Source organism: Rattus norvegicus, chromosome 8, assembly GCF_036323735.1.
Source record: "Rattus norvegicus strain BN/NHsdMcwi chromosome 8, GRCr8, whole genome shotgun sequence".
Taxonomy (NCBI): Eukaryota; Metazoa; Chordata; class Mammalia; order Rodentia; family Muridae; genus Rattus; species Rattus norvegicus.
The window spans coordinates 30,920,918-30,943,222 of NC_086026.1; the positions used below are offsets into that span (position 1 = coordinate 30,920,918).

The window sequence follows — 22,305 nt, forward strand, 5'->3', positions numbered from 1 at the left end:
ATCATCAGATCTTACTATAAAAACCTATATTCAACAAAATTTGAAAATCTTCAGGAAATGGACAATTTCCTAGACAGATACCAGGTATCGAAGTTAAATCAGGAACAGATAAACCAGTTAAACAACCCCATAACTCCTAAGGAAATAGAAGCAGTCATTTAAGGTCTCCCAACCAAAAAGAGCCCAGGTCCAGACGGGTTTAGTGCAGAATTCTATCAAACCTTCATAGAAGACCTCATACCAATATTATCCAAACTATTCCACAAAATTGAAACAGATGGAGCCCTACCGAATTCCTTCTACGAAGACACAATTACTCTTATACCTAAACCACACAAAGACACAACAAAGAAAGAGAACTTCAGACCAATTTCCCTTATGAATATCAACGCAAAAATACTCAACAAAATTCTGGCAAACCGAATCCAAGAGCACATCAAAACAATCATCCACCATGAACAAGTAGGCTTCATCCCAGGCATGCAGGGATGGTTTAATATACGGAAAACCATCAACGTGATCCATTATATAAACAAACTGAAAGAACAGAACCACATGATCATTTCATTAGATGCTGAGAAAGCATTTGACAAAATTCAACACCCCTTCATGATAAAAGTCCTGGAAAGAATAGGAATTCAAGGCCCATACCTAAACATAGTAAAAGCCATATACAGCAAACCAGTTGCTAACATTAAACTAAATGGAGAGAAACTTGAAGCAATCCCACTAAAATCAGGGACTAGACAAGGCTGCCCACTCTCTCCCTACTTATTCAATATAGTTCTTGAAGTTCTAGCCAGAGCAATCAGACAACAAAAGGAGATCAAAGGGATACAGATCGGAAAAGAAGAGGTCAAAATATCACTATTTGCAGATGACATGATAGTATATTTAAGTGATCCCAAAAGTTCCGCCAGAGAACTACTAAAGCTGATAAACAACTTCAGCAAAGTGGCTGGGTATAAAATTAACTCAAATAAATCAGTTGCCTTCCTCTATACAAAAGAGAAACAAGCCGAGAAAGAAATTAGGGAAACGACACCCTTCATAATAGACCCAAATAATATAAAGTACCTCGGTGTGACTTTAACCAAGCAAGTAAAAGATCTGTACAATAAGAACTTCAAGACACTGAGGAAAGAAATTGAAGAAGACCTCAGAAGATGGAAAGATCTCCCATGCTCATGGATTGGCAGGATTAATATAGTAAAAATGGCCATTTTACCAAAAGCAATCTACAGATTCAATGCAATCCCCATCAAAATACCAATCCAATTCTTCAAAGAGTTAGACAGAACAATTTGCAAATTCATCTGGAATAACAAAAAACCCAGGATAGCTAAAGCTATCCTCAACAATAAAAGGACTTCAGGGGGAATCACTATCCCTGAACTCAAGCAGTATTACAGAGCAATAGTGATAAAAACTGCATGGTATTGGTACAGAGACAGACAGATAGACCAATGGAATAGAATTGAAGACCCAGAAATGAACCCACACACCTATGGTCACTTGATTTTTGACAAAGGAGCCAAAACCATCCAATGGAAAAAAGATAGCATTTTCAGCAAATGGTGCTGGTTCAACTGGAGGGCAACATGTAGAAGAATGCAGATCGATCCATGCTTATCACCCTGTACAAAGCTTAAGTCCAAGTGGATCAAGGACCTCCACATCAAACCAGACACACTCAAACTAATAGAAGAAAAACTAGGGAAACATCTGGAACACATGGGCACTGGAAAAAATTTCCTGAACAAAACACCAATGGCTTATGCTCTAAGATCAAGAATCGACAAATGGGATCTCATAAAACTGCAAAGCTTCTGTAAGGCAAAGGACACTGTGGTTAGGACAAAACGGCAACCAACAGATTGGGAAAAGATCTTTACCAATCCTACAACAGATAGAGGCCTTATATCCAAAATATACAAAGAACTCAAGAAGTTAGACCGCAGGGAAACAAATAACCCTATTAAAAATGGGGTTCAGAGCTAAACAAAGAATTCACAGCTGAGGAATGCCGAATGGCTGAGAAACACCTAAAGAAATGTTCAACATCTTTAGTCATAAGGGAAATGCAAATCAAAACAACCCTGAGATTTCACCTCACACCAGTGCGATTGGCTAAGATCAAAAACTCAGGTGACAGCAGATGCTGGCGAGGATGTGGAGAAAGAGGAACACTCCTCCATTGTTGGTGGGAATTGCAGACTGGTAAAACCATTCTGGAAATCAGTCTGGAGGTTCCTCAGAAAATTGGACATTGAACTGCCTGAGGATCCAGCTATACCTCTCTTGGGCATATACCCAAAAGATGCCTCAACATATAAAAGAGACACGTGCTCCACTATGTTCATCGCAGCCTTATTTATAATAGCCAGAAACTGGAAAGAACCCAGATGCCCTTCAACAGAGGAATGGATACAGAAAATGTGGTACATCTACACAATGGAATATTACTCAGCTATCAAAAACAACGAGTTTATGAAATTCATAGGCAAATGGTTGGAACTGGAAAATATCATCCTGAGTGAGCTAACCCAATCACAGAAAGACATACATGGTATGCACTCATTGATAAGTGGCTATTAGCCCAAATGCTCGAATTACCCTAGATCCCTAGAACAAACGAAACTCAAGACGGATGATCAAAATGTGAATGCTTCACTCCTTCTTTAAATGAGGAAAAAGAATACCCTTGGCAGGGAAGGGAGAGGCAAAGATTAAAACAGAGACTTAAGGAACACCCATTCAGAGCCTGCCCCACATATGGCCCATACATATACAGCCACCCAATTAGACAAGATGGATGAAGCAAAGAAGTGCAGACCGACAGGAGCCGGATGTAGATCGCTCCTGAGAGACACAGCCAGAATACAGCAAATACAGAGGCGAATGCCAGCAGCAAACCACTGAACTGAGAATAGGTCCCCTATTGAAGGAATCAGAGAAAGAACTGGAAGAGCTTGAAGGGGCTCGAGACCCCTTATGAACAACAATGCCAAGCAACCAGAGCTTCCAGGGACTAAGCCACTACCTAAAGACTATACATGGACTGACCCTGTTCTCTGACCTCATAGGTAGCAATGAATATCCTAGTAAGAGCACCAGTGGAAGGGGAAGCCCTGGGTCCTGCTAAGACTGAACCCCCAGTGAACTAGTCTATGGGGGGAGGGCGGCAATGGGGGGAGGGTTGGGAGGGGAACACCCATAAGGAAGGGGAGGGGGGGAGGGGGATGTTTGCCCGGAAACCGGGAAAGGGAATAACACTCGAAATGTATATAAGAAATACTCAAGTTAATAAAAAAAAAAAACTGTCAAGCAGGCTAGATATTGACTAGAAAATGTCTTATTCTAGAACATTGTATATTTAGGAAAGTGGAATATAAACTTTTACTGTTTTTCAATTAAAAAAAAAAAAGGAGGACATGCTCGTTTCCAGCCCCCACAATGTGGAGAGCTGATGCACAAGTGTTGCGTGTAGTTTTACGCCACCATCTTTTCTCCAGGAAGTAACTGTGCTGCCAGCCCCTACCCAGCTACCCTCAAATCCTCAGATAGAGACACTGACACACAGTTGTTCAATTTCATTTGCCTTCGGACACAATTTCTGGGCGTTGCAATCTCACGATTGGAGAAGTGTGCTCTTATGAATTTACTCTGACTCTCCCACCTGCCCTAATATTCAGTTGCTAGCCCCACCTAGGCCCTGTCAAACATCCCTGACCACCCACCTATAGCAGTGGCCATAGGCCCAGGCTCCTCCTGGGACCTCACATGGATGGTGGCTTCTTCTCCTTCTAAAGCGTGGCAAAAACAAAACAAAACAAAACAAAAACAAAAACCCTCCTCCTCTCCTTCCTTGCATCTGACCTTTCCTCCTGGGACCCAGAAGTCCCCCATGTACCTTTCGTCCAGCAATTGCCCCCCCCCCAGCTTTTTTTACTGACAGATCAAGAACCAATTGAGGAACAGGACACTAGCTTCAGAATCATCCCCTACACACAACGTAATTGGTAATTCTGCAATATTGTGGAATTCTACTACTTCTTTGATTTGAATCATTGACACCTAGGAATGGATATTATGGAGATTGGAGGCATGTAATAGATGTTTGTAGATTTATGGTTTAAAACATACCTGAAGCTTAATAAACCCCCAATAGAGAGTCAGTATAATAGTCAGTATAATATTAGAAGGCAGAGAGCTACTAAATAGGTCAGATGAACTGATTTTCTGCTATTATAGTCTACATGACAGGACAAGCAAGCTAACTCAGACTGAGTTCATTTGACAACATGGGTTTGTTTTTCAATGATCTCACCTATAAACCCAAGAACAACAACAACAAAAAAAAAAACCTTTCTATGGTTGCTAGGAAGATTAAATAAGGGGCATATGTCAAATTCCAGGAAGTTCTTGGTTTGATGCAGTGTGATATAAGAAAGAACAAGGTTATATTCTGTAAAATGTTTGATTCTGACACATCAGTTAAACATGATGATTTTTTTTAGTGCCTTCGCTTTGTTTGCATATCTTATCATTTTGATTACATGTATTGCTGGAACTTGGATTATTATGAGAGATACCTCAAGGTGCTCTCATTAGCTTCTTCAAATATAATTGCAGTAGTAAACATGACATGTTTGCACGATAGTTCTTAGCCCAGCCTCTTGCTGGTGCTGCAACCCAGGCCCTTAGATTGTTGACTCAAGTAGCTCTTCTGTACAGCCCTGAGCTCCTGGTTTTCTGTTTCATTTCTTGGCCCTGTATCTTGAAACCATTGGCATCTCTTACAGACTAAGTTTCTGTGCCATCCCCTTCATTATAGAACCCGAATGAGAAGTGGATCTACTTATCTTTTGTCAGGACAGGGAAGTCCAGCCTTCCTTTACCTCCTCACTCCTGGAGGATAAGATTTGTCTGGCAAGGTCATATCTGAGTGATACAATGTGTACTCTCCCTGTTATGGTGAACACAGCGATGAGCGGACAGCCTTACCTGCCATACAATGTTAGACATGGTCAACAGCAGTTCATCTTGACCTCAAGTAACCTTTTATGGTATGTCAACAAATGTGCAGAGCAAGTTCATGTAAATACCAGGAATGTTGAAGTGTGCAAGGCCTTATGAGTTATGCCCTTTTCCACATCTGTGAAGAGCTGCAGTATAGGCAATAAAGAGTATCATTTTCTCGGTTTCTCAACAGTAGTCAAGACATGTAGGGTGACCTTCCCAAAGAGTTGGTACATCTACAGTGTCTGGGTGGGATAATGGAGGTGGCTACTGTTGACCCACCCGCCTCCTTAGACTAGGGTTGAAATTAATGTGTTCAAATGTTCAGTGAATGCAGTTCCTGAAGGATCTCCAGAGGCCTCACATCATCAGATCATAAATAGCCTAATTCTAGAGTCTAGAGACAGAGTGCTAAGTGATGATGATTACCAGGGTAAATCATTTGAAATACAAGTCATACACACACACACACACACACACACACACACACACACACACACACGTCTCACATATATACATATAATACATACATATATTATGTATGTGTGTACATATGCATAGGTATATATGTGATATTCATATATACAAATATATGTATATATATATCATACATATGTATAGATAACTACTTGGCAAATATCCATACTAGGTTCATCCTAAGCAAACTGTATTATGAAATTACCTAAGTCATAGCCCACACTTTGAAAAATACTTTTCAAAGGCCTTCAACACACATAACTTCTTGTGGCCATAATCACAGTTCACAATTCTTTCTAAGAGATTGTGAATGTCTCTGGTAACTTAGCTTTTTCAGAACACATAGGGCAGGGAGGTAACTACAGAAAACCCTGGCAAAAAGACAGCCCACACTGGTGTCCTAACAGGGTAAGGACTCATCTATCTCTTTAACTACTTCCAGAAGCTGAGCAAGAGTGCCCTGTAGCCCCCTCTGACTTTACAAGGCATATCACTTGCCCAAGGACTCCTTCAACCTTTCCTAAACCTCAGCACCTCAATGTGTCACTATATTTCCTGACAGTATAATATAAACAGACTATATTCAGGATATAAACACTTTGTCATCTCCTTGGCCCTCTCATGTATCAGTATTAGTTAGCCCAACAAATGTACCATCTAAGCCAAATCAAATCTATCATTCTCCAAGTTGATCTATGGTGTTTAAAGAGAAGTTCTGCCTGATGAAATCCATTGTTCATGCCCCACTACATGAATACCGCCTGCTGAATAGGAATGTCAGTATGATGCACGGGAGAACCCCTGGCCGTATCAGCTTCTGCCAAGGAGTTGTTTGTCTATCTCTGAGCACCAATTAGCTAACAAAACTGAATTTCCCCATTACAGCCAAAACCGTCCTTTTCAGGATAATAATGTAACCTCCCTGGACTTTCTCGATTCACTCATAAGAAGACTACTTTTAAAGTAACAAGTCATCCAGACTTATAACCTCTCTGGTGAGCAAAGGACAAACGACAAGATCTGTGACTTAACAGTTAGGAAGAATGTGATCCTCTAAATGAGAAAGGACAAGCACATTGGAAGTAAATTACCAGTTACCTGTACCTTCCAAATTAGCAAAGATCAGTCATTTGGTTCTTCCATGAATTTCGGCTTCCCTTTACCCCTTGACTACCACAGTGCCTGTCCTCATTTACTTTCACAAAGTGATGGTGCCAAGGCTGTGATCTAACCAGAAGTAAGGCCTCCATCTGTTAATCCAGGATGGAATACTGACTTACTGCCTGACGCTTTCTAGGGTTTATGAAAGTGCTGGATTTATCTTGGACTTCTGGGAACGATATTCTTGTGGCATATCCTAAGGACTTTTTTCATCTCTATAGCCTGGCATGAAGGCTAGGCTTTCATATGGCAATCAAGGGGACCTCCACTTCTGTATTGATCAAAAGGAAGTAGTGAGTAAAGCAATTTGACTTCGCTCAACTCATTTCCCAGTGCACTCCATTCCCACAGCCTTATAAGCATCTCAACAGTTCATTTTTACATGTGTGTGCATGTATGTGCATGTGGGTGCACATGTGTGTATGTACATGTGCATGAGTGTGAATATGTATGTTTGTGTGTGTGTGTGTGTGTGCATCTGCATGTACTTGTGTTTTCTATGCCACAGGTAGACATTATTATCTGTCTCACCTTACATTTTTAAACATTTTATTAATTTGTTTAGAATTTCATACAATGTACTTTGAACATATTCAACTCTACCTATAACCAACCTCTCTACCCTCCCCACACTTCTAATATAACTTTGGGCTTTCTTCTCAACCCCATTGAGTCTAGTTTGTGTTGTCTGATTAGGCTTTGGGAATGAAGCCTGCTCTGGCATGTGAATAACCTACAGAAATAATATCATTAAAGAAAACTGATTCTTCCTCTTCTGACAGCTATCAAATGCTGATAGCTCGTCAAATAGTGGTGGGGTTTCATTTCCACAGCCCCTTTGCATGCTGGAATTTTATCTAGCTTGAATTTCCATAGGGTTTTTTTTAATACTGGTACAACTGCTAATGTTCATGTATGCAGCTGCCCTGCTGTGTCTAGAAAAACACTGTCCCCTTGATGTTACCTACCATCTGGCTCTTGCAATCTTTCTGTCCCCCCTTCTGAGAAGATCTCTGAGCTTTGGAAGAATAGAGTATATTACAGAGGTCTCATTTAGGTCTGAGAACTCCACAATCTCTTATTCTCTGCACTGCTGAAGATACTCTACTCTGAGTCTAGCAATAAATCATTAGGAGTCATTTTATACTGTGTCCATGTTGGGTTCTTCCTTATGGCCTTTGGCTTATCTCTTGTCACCTTGTTGACGGTGACAGGTATGGGTTCCATCTCATGGAATGGCCTTAGATTAATAAAAATGTGACTGGTTACTTCCATAGTGGTAGTTTCTCTTCTTTCTCTTCAACAGTGGGACTGTCTTATCTGGCCAATGGTTGTTCTGGTTTGCAGTGTTCAGAACTTAATGAGAGTGATGATATTTCTCCCCCATCATGTGCACAGAACTTTCCAGAACCATGAAATCTATTCAGTAAGGTAGAGTTTCCAAATAAGTGCTATGACTCAAGTATGTGGTGTCTTCAGCTACAGGATAAGCTGATATCAAATGTTTATCTCCAGGTTGAGCAAGAAATGTTCTCTCAAAAGCTAAGATTATAGAAATGTACCACTGTGATTAGCTTTTACCTGAGTGTTGGGAGTCTACTAAACTCTTTTATTAGACTAATGTATGTATGCTTGTATGTATGTATGCATGTATGCATATATGTATTTGACATGTGTATGTATTTATGTGAATGTTTGTATACAAAGATGTCACAGCACATGTGTGGAGATTACAAACAGCTTTTTGGAGTCAGTTCTTTTCTTCCACCATGTATGACATAGGAATCAAAGTTAATTTCCCAGGTAGCTGGACCATCTTTCTCATCCTATCAATCCATTTCTGAGTGAAATAATTTATTTTATAGTGTGAAAGTATCATTTAGACATTTCTCCTGCTCATTAAAAAAAGTACATTGTACAGTATGTTGACTCTAGAAAATAAAAAAGCTAATACATAAAACTAACATTATGTATTTGTTTATTCCATGTGTATTTTCAAAGCATTGGCAGGATATACACTATAATCAAAATTATATTTGACTAGAACTATAGTTGCCTATATATATATATATATATATATACACATATATATATACACATATGAGTGAAGTCTAAAAATTTAGAAAAGAAATCAACAAAGAGACATGATTCATGAAAGAAAAAAGAAACCTATTTTTTTTCTAGATCTAATTTTGTCATGGCTTCTACCAGCTGTGTATTGAAGTAGCAAGAACCTTTTTTGCACTATTAAAAAATGTAACATGTGTTATCCCTTTGATGAAGTAGTTGCTATAAAGCTGGGCTTTCAATATGGTTCTTTATAATGGACAGTTGCTAGAATAGAACCAGACACGACTAGTCACTGAATACACTTTTTGCATTGACCCACTTAAGAAAAGTAATTAAAAAAAACTTGTTCAGGGGAGAGGGTGTTGTAACCCAAAAGAATTTTCTGTTTTCTTCTGATTAAAGTTGTATTCCCATAAGTCTGGAAGTGGTGGTGTGTGCCTTTAGCCCCAGCACACTTTAGGTGGAGGGAGGCAGATCTCTAGCAGTGAAGACCAGCATGAGCTTCATATTGAATTCTAGGCCAGGCTGAGATATACAGTGACAACCTTTCTCAAAACAAAACAAGCAAACAAGCAGACAAACAAGAAATCAAAACTAAGATTATTACATATTATTTTAATGAGAATGTAAAATCCAGTGTGAAACCTCAATGCTAGCTAGTCTAGCTGTATAGAATTTTATCGAAATGTATGGGCTTTGGGTCTACCTAATCTCAATGTGTAATTTTTTTATTTATAAATCCTTTAAATAAAGGTTAAATTGTTAGATAAATAAATAAATAAATGAAATGAAAGAGAATTACATAACGTTCTAGTACAGTTTAACATGATATATAAATTGCTTTGCTATACATAAAGTATGGTTTATAAAACCCGAAACAAAACAAAATTGTGAAAATTTCAGGGCAACATATGAATATGGGAAGACTTATACAAAATGAGGTGTCCCGGACAGACACAGAAATGCACATATCACAGATTCTTCTCCATGTGGTGAAGCATGTCTTTTTAATAAGATTTGATTCTATGTGAGAATGGGCATTGGCTATGAAACCATAAAGGCATCCTCATCAGAGCAAGAAGAGCTATTTAGGGAGCAGGCCGTGGGAGGGCAGTAGAACACATGGACATGCCTGTGGAAAGCAAGTGCCTGGGGACTGAAAGGCAGAAGTGGGGTCAAGGAAGTGCAAAAGAAGGGAGAAGGGGACTCTACAAAAAGCTCTTGCTTGAAAATGCCATAATGACCCTAATCCTTTGTGTGCCAATTAACAGTAAATAACATTTTAATGATGTTTACCTTGGAATGGGGAGTTGATTAAAACGGAAAGGAAGCCAAAAAGCATATGGTCTGCATTGTTCTGGTTTGTTAAAAAATAATTTATTCTTCAGTTATCCTGTAACTTAGATTCATTTCTATGTCAAGCAGTAAATAGTGTTACCGGTGAGCTCAGCAGGCCCAGAGAGTACCAGCCATGGTTCTACAATGAACGGGTTATGACAAGAATGTGTGGTCCCTATCTCTTTTTTTTTTCGGAGCTGGGGACCGAACCCAGGGCCTTGATGCTTCCTAGGTAAGCGCTCTACCACTGAGCTAAATCCCCAGCCCACTGAGCTAAATCCCCAGCCCTGTGGTCCCTACCTCAATGATGCTTCAAGTCTTGAGATTATTTTTTTCTTTGCTTTAGAGTCATGTGAAAGACCATGAACCCAATCTAAACACTGCTTTTTCTGTGGTGCTAGGGTTTCAACCCACCATAGCTCCGTCAGGACTAAGCCAGTCCTTGACCACTGAGCCAAATGCCCATCTCCATAAACGGTTCTTTAAATTTTGAGCTTGGATTTTTTTTCCTGGGATAGCAGCATGCAGTCTGATCTTCTTCTGGGATACTGGGTCAGAACGAAGAGCATAGCGCTCAGTGAGCTGCACAGCCATGAAAGAAGGCAGTTGTTTGTGGCCATTTTCAACCAATCCCATATGCCATTTAACACTTTTTTATAAAATAGATTTTATGTTAGATAATAGTGCCAAACTGTGACTTAATTTAACTGTTCTGAACACAGTTAAGGTTGGCTAAGCCAAACTATGATGTTTGATATGTTAGATAAATTAAATACAATTACAAACTGATATTTTCATCTTTAAAAGGGGTTAATACTCAGTCCCATGGGAAGTCCACTCACTGAATGAGGGCTGCCCACACTGTGGAGGCAAATGCCTGTCACTTAAAAGCGAGTGACAATAGGTGCTAATCACATGTATAAAAGTACCTGCCTTTGACCTCTTAGTCTAGTGTTTCCCCCAGAAAGCAGCACTGCAGAACCTGGTTAACTAACACAAAATTTAATCAGCATTTGGGATTCTTCTGTTCTTGTGCTGAAGTCCTGGTCTGCTCTGCTCTTAAGATGATCTCGCCTAGACCTCTTGGGCTGATTTGGCTTTCATTTCAGGTTTTTGCTGGATTCCTCTTAGCACGCGTTCTGTTCTTTCCTCGCAAGCCTTCTGCCGTCTCTCACCTGGAGTCTAGCCTGTTCCAGTACCTTTGTTTATTCTGTGCTGTGGATGTCAAGCAGATAAAAAAAAATCTCCTTTTGAAGTGATCATGAGAAACGTCTTGTGAGGGACTTGGCATTTTAAGTGAATGGCATCCCCGCTCTTTATTAATTATACATTATTCAGCAGAACTTTAATATTACCATCTCATGAAATTTGTTAAAGGAAGAGAGAGAGCTAACCCATAATCACAGTACCTAAAATAGTCACTGTTAACATTTTAGTGCACATTATTTCTTTCTCTACATGTGTAATTTTGCAAAGTTGTAATCATCCCCAATATACAATTTGATCATATTTCCCACTTAAATATTATAATACATGTATTTTTTAGTATCTCTACTAAGTCTTCACCACTTCACCTTTCATAGCCGCACAATATTTCATCAAACTGGGTTTCATTCTGTTGTCTATCTTTTTATATCTTAGCATTTTACCCATATCTTTATGACTGTAGTGTTCTTTTGTACACCCTGATATGTTACACAGACTTAAAATTACTCCCAGGCCAAAGAAGAATTTTTGTTTGCATCAGTTTCACCGCTGCTTAGGTAAAGGAGTCAAGCTTCCCTGGGCGGTTGCTGGTTGGGGGTTAGAACCCATTAGAACACATTCCAGTGCCAAGCGCAAGTGACTGTGTCATCTGTCCTAGGAAGCGTCCTGGTCCTTTACCTGCTCTGTTTCAAGCTACCCTGTGTATTGCAGACAGAGCAGCTGATAACCCTGTGGGTCCTGTTTGTCTTCACTATTGTGGGAAACTCGGTCGTGCTGTTCTCCACATGGAGAAGAAAAAGAAAGTCCAGAATGACCTTCTTTGTGACTCAATTGGCCATCACAGGTAAGTAGCTATACAGTACCAGCGGGAGAGAAGAAAGCTGGATGTGAAATTCCTCTGGTGTTAGCAAGTCTGGTAATAATTTCTATGGGGATATAAAAGCCATGTTTGGATATTTCCCCTAACATGTTTAGCACATTCAGATGTCCATAAGATTCCATTATGAAAACAACTTCTTATGCTACCAATATGAAAATGCCATTCTCTGTCCTCACAAAAGATCTGTAGGGCTTCATCCGTCCTGTACACAAAGCCTGCCTAGCAATCTAAGGTCATTTTTATCTTATCATCCCACTTAAAGGTATGAGGAAAACATCCTAGAAAATCAACCACAATGACATGACCTATGTTTAATGATAAAATGTGACATCTCCAGTCCTTCGCAGATTAAAGTCTATGGACATGACTTTCACAATACAAAGATGTGAAACACCGCTGGTTGGGGTAGCATGAAAATGAGCTGATACTCAGGTTCTGGAAGCTGTAATACGGGTGTGGGAAATGTCATGTCCAGTTCAGAAGTGTGAACATAATGGACCTGGAAGGAGGAGGAAGAAATATGCTGAGGGAAAAAAAAAAACTCCACTTTGAAAGAAAGGTCCGGCCACAATGGTAGAGCAACTGTTTCAACAGGAGAGGAAGAAAACAATGAGGGAGGAACACTGCTCCATAAACCAGGGAGGGAGAGGAGGGAAGGAGGAAGGGAGGGAGGGAAGGAGGGAGGGAGGGAGGGAGGGAGGGAGGGAGGGAGGGAGAGAGAGAGAGAGAGAGAGAGAGAGAGAGAGAGAGAGAGAGAGAGAGAGAGAGAATCAAAAGAGGCTCAGGGGAGGAAGCACGGATCTACAGGACAGAGGGAGCGCCAAATGAGGCTCAGAAAAGGACCATGAAGAACCAGACATGGATCTGAAGGATATGCTAGCAAGGTTGATTTAAAGTAGTTTAATTTGGATCAAATTGTGGGAAAAAAGTGTTGTACGTGTTGACAGAAAAGATGGTAAATCTCCATCAGGGGATGCTCAACTCATTTCAAATATGCTCATCTTGTGCTACAGAGTTCCACAGCTGCAGTAATGGCAGTGGACTTCTTGGGATTTTGACTTTGAGCCCCAATTTAAGAAATGTCTTAAAGAAAATTGTTGTACATTGTATTTCTAAAATAACATTTCAATTATTTTTTGAAAAAAAAATCATACAATATGGTTTATCCATATTCACTTTCCTCATCCAACTACCAGTCGATAGCTCACATCTCAAACCACACCGGAAGGAAAAGAGTGCATTTTAACTGACATGAGTCTTCTCAACCTCAACACCCTGCCACCCCTCACAAGTGATATATTTACTCCAGGAGGGCCACACTTCCCCATTCTCCCCAAACAACCACCAAAGGGGAAGCAAGTGTTCAAATGCCCAAGACTTGTGGGGATATTTTATTCAAGCTAGCACATTTGCTTTTCTTTTGAGAACTTTGTTTATTTCCATCCCCCATTTTCAGTTGGGTTGTTTTTCCTTGAAGTTATTCAAAAATAACTGTTTGTATACTCTAACTGTTAACTCTCTGAGATGCACAGCTAGTGAATTTCCAATTCAGTAGACTACGTCTTCCCTCAAGTGATAATGCCCTTTGCTAAGCATATGCTATTTTGTTTTATGTGATTCTACTCACCAACTGTTGTTCTTAATGCCTGGAATTAATCAATCATGGTGTCTTAGGGAATACTTTTATGTTTTGATATTTTTAGAAATATTTCAAGTGGAGAATAATTTTGAACAAGTGAAATATTCCCAGAAGTCTAAGATTGAGTCTCGGAGTTCTAAAATGGGATGTCTTACAAAAGCTATTGAAAGGACCCCATACACAAGGTGCCATGGCCTCAGAGCCTTTGGTGGCAAAGACGAGAAGACATGAGAATGGAGAGCATTTATAAACAAATGCAGGCACCCCTGAGGAACCCCACTCTTAAAATCTATATAGATATGATTTCATTCTGCTGTGGCTCCTCCAAGTTTCTGTAACACTAAGCCCCTATAATTTTTGTCTCTGGCTGCCTGTCTCCTTTGATCCTTCCCGTCTCCCATGATCCCTCCTGTCTCTCCTGATCCCTCACATCTCCCATTTTCCCTAATGTCTCCCATGATCTCTCCTTTTTCCCACGATTCCTCCTGTCTTCCATGATCCCTCGTTCTCACTGACATCTCATTTCTCATTAGTTCATGTGACTTTATTGTGTGCAAGCCTAACTAAACACCCATCTCTTCTTTTGTTTTCTTGAACATTACCGGCAGAAACATGAATTTTTAGCGTGAAAAGACTTCAGTGAGCATTTTAAGAAACATAATGACATCATTAAAAAGTAAATATCTTAACATTGTATATGCTGTGGCCTTACAACTGTCAGCTGCTACCAGAATGTCTCAATTCTATGTTGTTCCAACTGTGAATCCTATCTGGACATTTTTAAAATTTCTTTTATTTCTAAACTGCTATGATCTTATATCAAATTTCTATGTTTTCTTTGTTTAATTTGAATTTTATTTTTGCCTTATTTTTTACTCATACCAAAGAAGACTGTTTTGATCCTCTGTTTTCAAAAACAACAGCTATCAGGCTTCCTTATAAAGAGAAAATAAGTTTCTGTCTAAAGAAATAACACCATAGCCAGTTATAATGAGAAACATATTGGCAAACATATGAATTCACATTTTGCTTTAAAATTCTCCTGGCCAGAAAATAAACCATTCTGAATTATTTTAAATTGTGAGCTTCATGGTTCCAGCTATGAACATATTATGTGGTCTTATTTCAAACAATTTGAACTTGTTAGTTTATAACCAATACTATAAACCTATGCTAATTAGAACAATGTTTGAACTCTTTTACAAGGCATGTATCATTATTGTAGAGAGCTCAGGCTTGAGGTAAACAGAATTAGAGAAAGGATTGAAAGAGCTGAAGGGGCTTGCAACTCCCTAAGAACAACAATGCCAACCAACCAGAGCTTCCAGGGACTAAACCACTACCAAAAGACTATACATGGACTGACCCAGGACTCCAACTGCATATGTAGCAGAGAATAGCCTCGTTGGGGCACCAGTGGAAAAGGAAGCCCTTGGTCCTGCCAATGTTGGACTCCCAGTACAGGGGAATATGGGAGGGGGGCAATAAGGGGATGTATAGGGGGAATACTCGTATGGGGGAGGGGGGGAGGGGAAGGAATGGGGGCTTATGGACAGGAAACTGGGAAGGGGAATAACGTTTGAGATGTCAGTAAAGAAATATATCTAATACAAAATTTTAAAAAAATAATTTTTAATCCAAAAGAATTGTAAAATGCTGTTCTTAATAATGTAAAAGTCTATAAATTTTTACCTAGCACATATCTATTATATATACTTAATCTAAAGGAAGTTAGTTAAGAAAGAAGATAAAAATATTAGAATTATTAGCCCAGGTAAGATTGACTATATCAACATTGTATATAGGCTAAGTAGCCATACCAAAATAACAAGATCATCAAGTATATTTTTAAAATTATCAGCTATAATCTTTTCAGAAAAGATATTACCTTAAATTTAGAGAAAAAAAGCAGAGTAGATCCAATAGTGGATCGCTATTGGTTTGCTTTCCATTATAGTGACAATATACAGTTATCTTATAAAAAGGAGATATTTACTTTGGCTTATGATCTCATATGCTTTGATCCATTGTGAGGGGGCTGTGTTTCTTTTGGGACATTTGATGAGACAGAAAATTATGTTGGGAACATGTGACAGATGAGCCCCCAACATCCTGAAAACCAGAACAGAAACCAAGAAAGAAATGGAGTACCAATGTCCTCTTCAAGGGCACACACCAAGTGGTCTAACATTTGGCTTCTTTAGGAATTAGGCTCTAATTCTTAAATACCTTATTACCTCACAGGTTAAAAATTAACCTTATACCAGCACGTGGGCTTTTGGAGACATTCAAGGTCCAAATCACAGAGAATAAGAAAAATGATTAAGATAGTTAATATTGCAGGGTTAAAGGCAAAACAGAGTGTGCACTGGGATAATCCTCAGTGATGCCATATCACAGGAGGCTCACAAAAGGCCCCAGAGCTGTAGGTCTGCTGCTACACAACAGAGACCGGCATAAGATTCCGAGTATGAGATGAGCTCTGCAACTCACCACTCAAGAAGGCTGGGATGCCTGAGACTGGAAACCCCAAACCCTTTATTTTCCTAGACATAATGTGATTTGCACTCCTGGGTGCTGGACTTACTTAGATTACTATTCATTTCTTTTCCCCTATTTCTTAATCTTGGAATCAGAATACCTATTGTTGACAAACATTGCCTGTGTCAACTGCACAAGTTCACAGCTGCAGGCAAACTTGCCGTAGGAGGACACATACCATGCCTTACCCCTACAAACACAAAGACAGAAGTTTGCAGGAAAAAAACGAACATATTACACATACAATAAAAACAATCAGTTATGAGGGCTGAGAGGCATGCTGTGGTGTTTGCCTGGCCACAGTGTTAACTAACACCAAATGGCATCAATGTGGACCCTTCCAGAGGTGACTGGCTCTCGTTGGCTTCACCTGCACATACAGATTAGTGATGTCATCATGGAAGAAGATTTTCTGTCAAAAGAGTAAAGGGTTTAGTGTTTCTCTCTCTCTCTCTCTCTCTCTCTCTCTCTCTCTCTCTCTCTCTCTCTCTCTCTCTCTCTCTCCTCCCTCCCCCTTTCATTTTCTGTCACTCACTATGATACATCAAGAAGGCTATGATCAGATGTTATCACCTGAATTTAGACTTTACAATTTTTAGACTGTGAGTAAATGAGTCTCTATCTCTTACAAATTATGCAGCCTCAGGTATTTTGTAATAGTAACACCAAAAGACCAAGATAATAGACAGAAACAAACTAGAAGACAACTGTAGGGTTACATTAAATGTTTATATATTGAGTTCTTGTACTCTTAAGAAAATCTTGTACCCCTCTCTTTGTTTTGATATTTGCTTTCGAGGAGCTTATAAAAAGGCAAGAGGGCTTCTAATTCCAAGCCTGATCTACTTATCAACCACTTTGCTCATAATTCACAACTATATTATTCTTGAAACAATTTATCGCATATACATTCAGAATTATTTTCTATGTAGTTTATTTGCGAAACATTTCCCAACTAAGTAGAGCAAAGATTTCTCTCTCAGATGACTTTAGGAGTAGAGCAGGCAATGGAAATGTGTGAGATGGACTCAGTGGCAGCCCAATTGACTGCAGTGAGCACCATGCCTAAGGCATTCAGACCCAGTTTTTCTCAAGGGCTACACTGGCCTGAGGGTAATTTGTTAATATACATAGTTAAGAATTTGAAACGGTTGTGTCATTATAAAAGACTGTTTCACAAAGTCTGAATCTAGTCTACAGTTCACTGGAACCAATATTAAGCTGTAAGGTTGAGCTTGTGAATGGAGGACAGGGATGGAGGTTTTAATATTTTCAAAGGTTCACACAGACTTTGAGGACTTAAAAATGTTTTGTCTACATTGACAATACCACAGTAAGACTTCTCCACAGTTTTTACTTGTGACTTTTAAAAATAAACCTGAAATACTTCGTGCCTCAGTCACTCTAATGGTAGAAATCAAATAGAGAGGGACGTTTCCTACTGACACGAATGGAAGCCTTCATGATGATCATGGGGTCATCTAGGTTAAAGAGAAAAACTCAGATCAGCTCATGTGTGTGTGTGTGTGTGTGTGTGTGTGTGTGTGTGTGTGTGTGTGTGTGTGTGTGTGTGGTGCATGTGAGTGTGTGTGTGTGTGTGTGTGTGTGTGTGTGTTGGGTTTTTCTACACAAATGAGAGAACACTAAGACACTATACCTGAAAATCAAAGGTAGAGTCAGGGACCTCTGGCTTAACCTCACTCAAAAGTGCTGATGTTAGAAAGTCCCTGCAAAGAACAAGCTTGCCTAAGTACAACTGTCCTTTACAGGTGATTTCCTCTTGGCAACCAGTGGAAGACTTTAATTTAAAGGACTGCTATAGTTACTCCTCTGTTCCTGTGAGAAAATACCATGACCAAGGCAACTTAAAGGAGCAAAGCTTATTTGGGCTGATGGTTTCAGAGGAGTAACTGTTCATCATGGTGGCAAGAAGCATACACAATGGTGCGAGCAGGAAGCTGATGATGTCTTCGATCACAGCACAAATGCAGAATAGGAGTGGGAGTCAGATGTGGTTCTTTGAATAGTAATGACCTCCATAAACTCACAATTTGAATGCTTTGCCACCAGGGGTTGGCACTATTAGGAGGTGTGACCTTGTTGGAGTAAATGTGGCTTTGTCAAAAGAAGTGTGTCACTGGGACTGGGGAGTGCTTTGAAGTTTCAACTGCTCAAGGCAAGCTGTGTGCGTCTCTTTTCCTGTTGCCTGTAGATCCATCCAGATATAGAATTCTCAGCTCCTTCTACAGCAATATTTCTGTCTGCATGTTGCTATGCTCCCAGCCATGATTACAATGGATTAAACCTCTGAACTATAAACCAACCTCAATTAAATGCTTTCCTTTATAAGAGTTGCCATGTTCATGGTATTTCTTTGCAGCAATAGAAACACTAAGACATTGGGCAATAATTTGAATACTCAAAGCTCATCCCCAGTGAAGTAACTCCTTCAGTAAAGCCTCCACTTCCCCAAGTGCAGTCCCATAGTCTCCCAAAATGCAACTGCAACTGGGGACCAAGTGACCAAATGCCTGAGCGTCTAGGCTACTCGAACCACCACAGATACTGTTCTGGCCACTTCTCCTTTACTAGGTAATACAGTCTACCTTTGAGGAAAGTCAGAGTAGGAACTCAACCATGAACATGAAGTAGAAACTACAAGGGAAGCTTTTTGCTCATGCTTAGCCAACTTTCTTACAAAGTTCAGAGCCACCTTCCCAGGGGATCCCCCCCCCCGCCACACACACACACACACACACACACACACACACACACACACACGGAATGGACTCTCCTGCATGTATTAATAATCAAGATTATCCCATTCTAAGATGTGCCCATGGGTCAGTCTGAGCTAGGCAGTTCCTCAGTTGAGGCTTTCCTTGGGTGACTCGTTTACATTGTGTTGACAATAAAACTAACCAGGGGTTGCCATAACACAAGCACTGTAGTCTAGATGATTTAAATAATGTAATGTGCTGTTCTTCCAATCAAGGGATTGATGAAAACCACCCAAGTGCAGGAAACGAGCTACTCAGTTGTTCTGGGAGTAGGTCTTATTGGCAGCACGAGACCAGGCTACCATGGTAAGGGCAGGTGACTAACCTTGTATAAAGTCATAATAATAGTATTGAACTGTGTCACAAACGCCAGGCTAAACAGTAAGGTGGAAGCAGTGAAACGCCAGGGGAAAGGAAGCCCCACACAGAGATGAGGTGGGTTTAGTGAAGACACCAGAACTAGAAGAAAGTAAGGCTGTGCTATGGAAGCAAGGTTTCCAGATGAATATGGTGTGGTGATGGGATTGAATGAGATCTGTGAAGTAGGTGCTAAGGTGCTGTGGCAGAATATGGCAGGATCAAACAAAGACACTACAGAGGAAATTAGACTCTACAAAAGTATATTCTAGATTCTAGGAAGTCCTCAAAGTAGTCCTATGCCCTACTGTGATCTAGCCTTGTGTTGTAATATTTAAATTGAAATATGAATGCATCTGTTTCCTCCTCCTTCCAACCCCTCCCAGCCACTGTACCATGAACCCCTCCCTATTCCCTCTTCAAGTTCATCACCTCTCTTTCTTTAATTATTATTGTTGCATATGTGAGGGTGTGTCTGTCTGTGTGTATGTTTATAGCCTGTTGAGTTGATTTTTGTTGGTGGCGTATATATGGTTTCAAGGCTGATGTGTCCGTGTTGTAAGCTATGGGGACTTATCCTTGTCTAAGGCTAATTCTGCTTCTTTTAGAAGACAGTATTCTTAGTCTAGGGATGCCTGGAACCTCACAAAATTGTCCTTCTTCCACATCAACAAGTCCGTTGATATTGCCATCATTCCAGTCTTATTTCTTTTTTTTTTTTTTTTTATTAACTTGAGTATTTCTTATATACATTTCAAGTGTTATTCCCTTTCCCGGTTTCCGGGCAAACATCCCCCTCCCCCCTCCCCTTCCTTATGGGTGTTCCCCTCCCAACCCTCCCCCCATTGCCGCCCTCCCCCCATAGACTAGTTCACTGGGGGTTCAGTCTTAGCAGGACCCAGGGCTTCCCCTTCCACTGGTGCTCTTACTAGGATATTCATTGCTACCTATGGGGTCAGAGTCCAGGGTCAGTCCATGTATAGTCTTTAGGTAGTGGCTTAGTCCCTGGAAGCTCTGGTTGCTTGGCATTATTGTACTTTTGGGGTCTCGAGCCCCTTCAAGCTCTTCCAGTTCTTTCTCTGATTCCTTCAATAGGGGACCTATTCTCAGTTCAGTGGTTTGCTGCTGGCATTCGCCTCTATATTTGCTGTATTCTGGCTGTGTCTCTCAGGAGCGATCTACATCCGGCTCCTGTCGGTCTGCACTTCTTTGCTTCATCCATCTTGTCTAATTGGGTGGCTGTATATGTATGGGCCACATGTGGGGCAGGCTCTGAATGGGTGTTCCTTCAGTCTCTGTTTTAATCTTTGCCTCTCCCTTCCCTAAGGGTATTCTTTTTCCTCATTTAAAGAAGGAGTGAAGCATTCACATTTTGATCATCCGTCTTGAGTTTCGTTTGTTCTAGGGATCTAGGGTAATTCAAGCATTTGGGCTAATAGCCACTTATCAATGAGTGCATACCATGTATGTCTTTCTGTGATTGGGTTAGCTCACTCAGGATGATATTTTCCAGTTCCAACCATTTGCCTACGAATTTCATAAACTCGTTGTTTTTGATAGCTGAGTAATATTCCATTGTGTAGATGTACCACATTTTCTGTATCCATTCCTCTGTTGAAGGGCATCTGGGTTCTTTCCATTTTCTGGCTATTATAAATAAGGCTGCGATGAACATAGTGGAGCACGTGTCTCTTTTATATGTTGAGGCATCTTTTGGGTATATGCCCAAGAGAGGTATAGCTGGATCCTCAGGCAGTTCAATGTCCAATTTTCTGAGGAACCTCCAGACTGATTTCCAGAATGGTTTTACCAGTCTGCAATCCCACCAACAATGGAGGAGTGTTCCTCTTTCTCCACATCCTCGCCAGCATCTGCTGTCACCTGAGTTTTTGATCTTAGCCAATCGCACTGGTGTGAGGTGAAATCTCAGGGTTGTTTTGATTTGCATTTCCCTTATGACTAAAGATGTTGAACATTTCTTTAGGTGTTTCTCAGCCATTCGGCATTCCTCAGCTGTGAATTCTTTGTTTAGCTCTGAACCCCATTTTTTAATAGGGTTATTTGTTTCCCTGCGGTCTAACTTCTTGAGTTCTTTGTATATTTTGGATATAAGGCCTCTATCTGTTGTAGGATTGGTAAAGATCTTTTCCCAATCTGTTGGTTGCCGTTTTGTCCTAACCACAGTGTCCTTTGCCTTACAGAAGCTTTGCAGTTTTATGAGATCCCATTTGTCGATTCTTGATCTTAGAGCATAAGCCATTGGTGTTTTGTTCAGGAAATTTTTTCCAGTGCCCATGTGTTCCAGATGCTTCCCTAGTTTTTCTTCTATTAGTTTGAGTGTGTCTGGTTTGATGTGGAGGTCCTTGATCCACTTGGACTTAAGCTTTGTACAGGGTGATAAGCATGGATCGATCTGCATTCTTCTACATGTTGCCCTCCAGTTGAACCAGCACCATTTGCTGAAAATGCTATCTTTTTTCCATTGGATGGTTTTGGCTCCTTTGTCAAAAATCAAGTGACCATAGGTGTGTGGGTTCATTTCTGGGTCTTCAATTCTATTCCATTGGTCTATCTGTCTGTCTCTGTACCAATACCATGCAGTTTTTATCACTATTGCTCTGTAATACTGCTTGAGTTCAGGGATAGTGATTCCCCCTGAAGTCCTTTTATTGTTGAGGATAGCTTTAGCTATCCTGGGTTTTTTGTTATTCCAGATGAATTTGCAAATTGTTCTGTCTAACTCTTTGAAGAATTGGATTGGTATTTTGATGGGGATTGCATTGAATCTGTAGATTGCTTTTGGTAAAATGGCCATTTTTACTATATTAATCCTG

General features: G+C 40.2%; 1 protein-coding gene across 1 annotated transcript in view; it reads left to right on the forward strand.

Annotated features, from left to right (window-relative positions):
- The window catches only part of Npsr1 (neuropeptide S receptor 1), a 224,596-nt gene that overhangs the window by 38,088 nt on the left and 164,203 nt on the right, over nt 1–22,305 (forward strand). Inside the window, exon 3 of the mRNA NM_001106808.1 lies at nt 11,986–12,118. Coding sequence (NP_001100278.1) covers nt 11,986–12,118 — 133 coding nt within the window. The remainder of the gene's footprint in view (nt 1–11,985; nt 12,119–22,305) is intronic.